The following is a 7,724-nucleotide window of genomic DNA, read 5'->3' on the forward strand; positions in this document are numbered from 1 at the left end:
TTCGATTTGCGGAGCGGAGCGACGGGGCCGAGGAGCGTAGCGACGAGTGCCGCTAGCACTGCATCACTGTACGATGTGTTTTCAAATTGGTGGCTCGATGCAACAAAAATTTTTTGAAAATCAATTTTCGTGTATTCACAATTTATTTGCTAAATAATAACGGTAATTTTTTTTAGAGTTACAACAGAAACCAAAATTTATATAATGTAATAAACAATCTATATTACATAAAAATGTATTAAAAAAATCATTATTTTGTAAAAAAAAATGTAGCTTATAAAATAATGTATTATACAATAAAAAAATATTGATTCTTATAAAACCAATGTAAATAAAAGATAAAAATCTATGACATAGAAAATCTTTATTTAATTAAAAATCTTTATCAAATATAGATTTCTTATTACAATTCTCAATTTAATTTCAGATATTTTTTATTAAATATAAAATTGTGACTATGGATTTTTAATTTTTTTCATCTGTTATTGAAACAATATACTAGGAGCCTTCTATTAAATTGTCAAGCTTTTTTAACCAACAAATAAAATTTTATTGATATTTACCTATAGAAAAAAACCTAAAAAAATGGAAACTGAAAATGTCCGTAAAAAGCTCAAAATAAGTCAAAATGTTATGGGGTATAGAAAATGCTAACATAAACATTCAGTCAATATTGCATGTACTGATGTAGGTACTAAAGTCGATCGCACAAATATTTAATTAATTAATTTATAATATATTTGCACGGCATACGGGTGATTGCCCGGCAATGGGCCACACTCCAGGCGTCAGATCAGGGCCTACGAGATTTTTGAGTGTTATACATGTTAATAGCAGGGATGGTAGCTGGAGACGTGTTCGATGTAATGGTACAGGTTTCAAGTCGATCGCACAATTATTCGATTTTTAATTAAATTATTAAAGAACTATTTGCATGTCTACCGGGTGATTGCAGCTATACATGCAAATATAATTTAATAAATCGATTTAAAATCGAATAATAGGACGACCGATTCCACACCTTCTGCATTAGATAACACACGTCTCCAGCTACCCTGCCCGTCATTTGCATGTAAAAAAAATTAAAATTGTGAGATTGACTTGAAACCTGTATCATTAGATTACATACGTTTCCGACTTTAAATAGTCGAAGAACACTTCTCAGTGAGAACTATAAATAACCCGGAGTAAATGCGGGATTTCCGCATACCGATAACAACTATGTGACCGCCGTCCACCATCACCACCCGACGTACACACATCGTGCATTTTAAATATTTTACCGGCCGAATTCGATGGGTTTAACCTTTGGTTTAATCGCAGATCATTATTCATTACATTGTAGTGATTGTCCAGACCTCAAGAGTATGGCTTATCTATTAATATAATTATTCTATGGTTGTTTTGCTGAATAACAGCCGGATTACCTTATACCCATAATATCTATGACACCACCACCGCCGCCGCAACCCCCGCAACCACCGCGACCGACGGCAACCGACCCCACCAAGCGAGTCGTTTATTAGCAGTACATTACCCATTAGTCATAACATGAATATCCATCATTTCATTTTTCTCTACCGCGTCGGACACAACTTACTGCTGTTACTCCAGTTATTCCATTGCAGATTACAGGTTTTATTTTTATATTACTACTTATTAGTTATTATAAGTCCTAGATTTATATGCAAATGCATATTCTTCTATAATTCACCTAGAATAATTTTGATTATAAATGTCTACATTTCGTAATGTGTACTTAAGGCTGGGGCTATACCAGAGTTGGATGTAAGAATTTTTACGCCCGGGAAAAATATTAAAATTACGCCCAATTGTAGACCAAGTTTGAAAATATAATATCATTCCCTACAATTGTTTTATAATAATCTGGTACTAAAATTACAAACATACTTATCGACTTTTTAAACACATAATAATATATAATAATTAAGGCTCGGGACTTCTAGGAGTTTGCATGTTTTTAAATAATCATTAACAACATAGCTAAGTTATATAGAAATTTGTTTCATAGCAATACGAGCTTAAATTTAAAATTTATAGTTGCATATTTTGCATATTTGACCATTTTTCATTTATAAGTGCATATTTGACCATTTTTCGTTTTAGAAGTGCATATTTGACAATTATTTATATGATTTTATAATACATAGATTTCCTGGACCTGAGATATAATAAATATTTTAAAATATTAGTTTTTTTAAATGCATATTTTAATAGCATATTTAGTGACTCTTTAGGGCATTTATGCATGCATATTATAAGGTTTTATAGGGCATGAAGTCCCTAGCCCTAATAAAAATTAATATATTCTGTGGACTGTGGTGTACTGGTGTAACCAAGTTTATATTAATATACTATATAAAAAAAAGATTCAGATTTAAGTGATTAACAAATTTTCAATGAGTTGGACTAACCCACCTGCAATAGCATACCTAAATATTTTTCAACATTTGAGTGGCATAACCCACATTAAAACTTAAACAACATAAAATATAAACATCATGATCTATCTAATTCAGTTAACTTCATAAAAATTTATAATTATACATATTTTTTAGATTTTTGTTGCATATAAATCTGTGCCCTAGTTATTATTATTAATGTGTTACCTATTAAAATGTCAATATTATGTTTTGGAATATCAAATTAACACTATTAAAGTAATATGTTATATTGTAGCCTTCAATGGCACTTTCTAGTACATCCAAGAGCTGGAATGCCCATGTGCTGGCCGCAGCTGATGACTACTATACATCAAAAATGTTGGGTGATGCGTTAGGCGTCCGACCACATAACACTGGTATGACCGCATTAGTTCCGATCACAAAATCAGATAATGCCATCTGGAGTGATCAAGAAGAGCTGTATAAATTTGCTTTAAGTGAACTATCAACATTTAAATTTGTAAAGAATACCAGGTTCAAAAATAAGACTCATGATGAACTGTCAGTGGTAGCTACAGTTCAAATAAAAAAAGGTATGTTGTTTTATTTCTATGCTAGGATAAGGGCTAATATTTTAAAATTAATAAAGTCATACATAAGTAATCTACTAATTTAAGAAATAATATTGAAAATAATATTTGAAAGAAGTTATAACGCTCCACATTTATATATGCAAAAAAATATTGATATTTTAAGAAATTCTAAAAAATAAACTAATTTATTTAGATGAATATTTTTTTTAATATTGTACATGTAGCACAAGGGTCTCTTAGTAATAAACAAAAAAATATAAATTGGACCAATAGCTATTTTAAAAGTCAGTTATGTTAAAACCTGTAACCATGTATAATGTGATCTTGGAAAAATAAACTTATTAAAATTATTATCACATTGACAACAGTTAATTTAATCCATTAATTTCCACCATGTTGTAATTTTTGATTATAGACACTGTCATACAGGGACTGGTAGGTGCAACATACCTTATAGAAAAGGAATTCATCTATCCAGGAGAAAATGACTTTTCACTAATATACAGCGGTAGGTTAAAAAAGGATATGCTTTTCCTCGGGCCAGCTGCATTTTGTAACCACGCATGCCGTTCAAATGCCGTGTTAAAATGCATAAACAAAAAGAGGACAGGAGTTGTTACTACAAGACAGATCAATGTGGGAGAAGAAATAACAGTATTTTATGGTCGAAACTACTTTGAAAACAACAACACTCTATGTAATTGTAAAACTTGTTTTGACAATAGAAGTGAGTTTTTTGAATTTTGTATATTATAGAGTCATAGGCACTTGATTTTTTTTAATTTTCTTTTTTTATATTTTAATTTCAGAGGAAAATTGCACATACTCAGACAACACACAAATGACTGCAGCATCACCTGAAAGTGAACCTGGTAACTTATTAGTTACCATGACTAATAAATGCAGTATATAAAAATGTTTATTTTTTTTTTTTTAGATTGCAGCTTCTTAGGCAACCCCGTTTGCTGTATGTTGCCCGAGAGTACTGCTGAAGTAGTGCAGGATGCGTCAGACGACCACCAACCACCTGTACAATCGTTAGTCGAAAGTACTCATGATGTGGGAGATTTCAATGGTCAGTGTAAGTAATGCATGTTTTATAAATGGAATAAGTAAATTATTTAAACCTCATTTTATTTTTTAGTGTCACATGTTTGTTTGTCGCCGCCCGAGAGTGCTACTGAAATACTGCAAGACGCGTCAGACGACCACCAACCACATGTACAACCGATTGTTGAAAGTACTCATGATGTGGGAGATGTCAATGGTCAGTGTAAGTAATGCATGTTTTATAAATGGAATAATTAAATTATTTAAACCTCATTTTATTTTTTAGTGTCACATGTCTGTTTGTCGGCTGAGAGTGATGCTAAAATAATAGTGCAAGACGCGTCAGACGACCACCAACCACCTGTACAACCGATTGTTGAAAGTACTCATGATGTGGGAGATGTCAATGGTCAGTGTAAGTAATGCATGTTTTATAAATGGAATAATTAAATTATTTAAACCTCATTTTATTTTTTAGTGTCACATGTCTGTTTGTCGGCCGAGAGTACTGCTGAAATATTGCAAGACGCGTGAGACGACCACCAACCACCTGTACAACAGATTGTTGAAAGGACTCATGATGTGGGAGATGTCAATGGTCAGTGTAAGTAATGCATGTTTTATAAATGGAATAATTAAATTATTTAAACCTCATTTTATTTTTTAGTGTCACATGTCTGTTTGTCGGCCGAGAGTACTGCTGAAATATTGCAAGACGCGTCAGACGACCACCAACCACCTGTACAATCGATTGTTGAAAGTACTCATGATGTGGGAGATGTCAATAGTCAGTGTAAGTAATGCATGTTTTATAAATGGAATAATTAAATTATTTAAACCTCATTTTATTTTTTAGTGACACGTGTTTGTTTGTCGCCGCCCGAGAGTGCTACTGAAATACTGCAAGACGCGTCAGACGACCACCAACCACCTCTACATCCGATCGTCAATGTTTGCACATCAACAACCAATCATTCAAGTGAACCAGACACCACAAATGCTTCACCTAAAAGAAAAAAACCTAAAAACCGTATGTGTGATGAATTTGAGAATAATCCCAATAAAGAAGGAGATGATGATGACGGTGATGAGAATGATGCTGACAATTTGTATCAGTGCCCTGAGTGTCCCAAAAATTTCAAGTTCAAAAGTTGGCTAAGTAGACATGCAATGAAGCATGAACGATATTACCCATGCACATATTGCACTAAAACATTCCAAAGAAAGTCAGAGTTGCAGTTGCACATGCAGGCACATACTGGCCAGAAGCGATTTAAATGCCCCGACTGCTACGCTTCATACAATGACTTGTCCAATAGAATTAAACACTGGAACCTTAAACACAACCCAGAGGCTAAACAATATGAATGCGATAGATGTGGAGAAACATTTACTTGTGCGAGATACCTTAGGTATCATAATTATGCACACGATGGTGTCCATCCATATAAGTGTGACATATGTGGAATGGAATTTAGTAGCCCGTCATTCTTGTCGAAGCACAGAAAAAAAAAGCACATAACATGACAATGGCAAACTTTGAAGTAAGAAATGCATTATTTATACTATATTATTTTTATTTAAATTATTATTTATATTTTATAGCAATACCTGTTAGTATGGTCCTCGGTGACAAAAGTTTTGAGACCAAAAGTGGTCGGTACGTGTTCTATTCCAAATCTCAAGTTTCATCAAACTATGCAAGGCATTTGACAATGTAATTAAAATAATATTTTCTTTATAAACTATGTTATAATAATACAATTAATATATAATATGTTATAATAATTAAATAAATAAATAATTAATATTAAATATTAATACTAAATGAATATTGTTCCAGATTTGTCGATGAAGCGATGTTCTTTTGGATTTGCAGTTTGAAAGGGCTGTTTTCAGATTTATATACTTTGATGCTAGTTCATTTATTTATACTGGGTTCTTAATTTATTTACTTAAATATAAAAACCATTCATGCTCCATCTCTTGTACACATTTTATAATGTTTCCCACATTCTTGTATCTTGAAAGAACCTGTTTCTTGTGTGATTGTAGATAAATTATAATAACTGTTACATTAAATTGTTTATTGATTAAATGCTGTTTTGTATTAGAAGTTTTTATCAATAAAACCTTTTTTAATGCATAAGCGCATTCCATTCTACAACCAAAACTTCTAATATAATAATATAATCTTGTTGATGTAATAACGTCGTTGGGGAATTGCAGTATTGACGAACAAATCATCTTTAATGCATTCTATTAAAAATAAATAAATACCATTTTGCAATGACAATGTTACAAAAATTAAGAAATATCACATATATTACACACTGTGTAATACACAGTTATGCATATTTCGATTTGCCGACTAACATCTCTGGTAGTTTCGTGTACAACTAATATATTTTTCATATAGCAGGATAGTAAGGTAAAAAAAAAATAACTAAAAACATTTAAACTGTATATTTTAATTTTTTTATTTGTTGATCACCATTCCTTCTAAAATTCAAATAATTATACAAAAATTACAAAATATTTTTTTTTTCAAGTATTACATTTACCTTTTGTAAAATTGATGTGTTGACAAAAAATTTTTTCTTTTTCTATATTTTTCAGATATTCCTGGTGTCAACATTATTGTAGAGCAGCAGTTGAGGTTGGGGATTTTACTAAATTTGTGAAACTTAACATAATTTGTCAACGAATACAGGCTTTTTCGATATTTAGCTAATTCGGTATTAAAATTTAGATGGAACTTATTTGGGTCAATATTTAAATTTTTAACAATCAAGGAGTATGTGTAATTTTTAATTTTTTGCATTTTTAATGTAATTTGTTCGGTATCCAAACTGTTATTGTATTTACACGATGTATTAAAATACGGTGATTTATTGCCTAAAAGAGTAGTTTCTAAATTAAAAATGCTCGAATAATTTGTTATTTCTATGTTAGTTATATTAAGTACCATTGTTATTAATTGGCTGCTGGACAGTAATTTATTTATATTAGGATTTTGGTAATTTATATAATATTCATAACCTTTTTTTTTGTTATCACGTTCCCTAAAAATAATATCTTTTGTAATCAATTTCATTAAAGTTTTTTTAAAATTTAATTTATTAATATCTGTATTTAATTGGAAATGGAGTATGGATGTTATTAAAATGAAGGCATTGAAATGGTGATAGACCTAAAATTATATGAATCAATACATTAGTTTAATAACTTAAAATAAGTAGGTAAAACATGTATATTATTATGCATACCGTTAAACGTTTAGGGTTTGATGTGTTTTGCCTAAGTACACTGCCACAGTTAAGACTTCATCGAATTCCAAGTATTCATTCTCAAACCCAGTATACACCATTAAGTACTTATGATTCATATCAATCAAGAATTCGTTTTCATTGATAAATGGTCTCCTGTGTATAAAAGGTATTATTATTGGCATGCATGTATAATTTGTTTCACAATACTTACGGAATCTTGTATAGATCAAACATTAAATTGTCGCTAAATTCATCCATTTCTTTCATCATCTGCTGAAATTTAATTAGCACATAGCACTCGTAAATATAAATTCCAGCACGTGTGAGCACTGCATATTCATATTGGGAATAAATATTTAAGAATTTGTTGATGATGTTATATTTACTGCACAATACAAGATTCT

The 7,724-nt window shown here is 30.9% G+C and overlaps 1 protein-coding gene across 1 annotated transcript; it reads left to right on the forward strand.

Moving 5' to 3' along the window:
• The first annotated feature begins 4,628 nt into the window (after positions 1 to 4,628).
• Positions 4,629 to 5,994, forward strand: LOC103309138 (zinc finger protein 62-like). The gene is made up of 5 exons (XM_029485106.1): positions 4,629 to 4,656; positions 4,716 to 4,841; positions 4,905 to 5,444; positions 5,654 to 5,765; positions 5,892 to 5,994. Exons 1-5 carry the CDS (start codon positions 4,629 to 4,631, stop codon positions 5,992 to 5,994), a joined length of 909 nt encoding a protein of 302 aa, XP_029340966.1.
• The last annotated feature ends 1,730 nt before the right edge of the window (positions 5,995 to 7,724 follow it).

The sequence above is a fragment of the Acyrthosiphon pisum genome, chromosome X (assembly GCF_005508785.2).
Source record: "Acyrthosiphon pisum isolate AL4f chromosome X, pea_aphid_22Mar2018_4r6ur, whole genome shotgun sequence".
NCBI classification, from domain to species: domain Eukaryota; kingdom Metazoa; phylum Arthropoda; class Insecta; order Hemiptera; family Aphididae; genus Acyrthosiphon; species Acyrthosiphon pisum.

Bases quoted from the DNA above. Each gene is read 5' to 3' on its own strand.
- LOC103309138 (XM_029485106.1), top strand. From the start codon at position 4,629: ATGTGGGAGATGTCAATGGTCAGTGTAA. The intron at 4,842-4,904 runs GTAAGTAATGCA...TTTATTTTTTAG, and splicing joins GGGAGATGTCAATAGTCAGT to TGACACGTGTTTGTTTGTCG. The intron at 5,445-5,653 runs GTGCGAGATACC...TATATTTTATAG, and splicing joins ATGTGGAGAAACATTTACTT to CAATACCTGTTAGTATGGTC.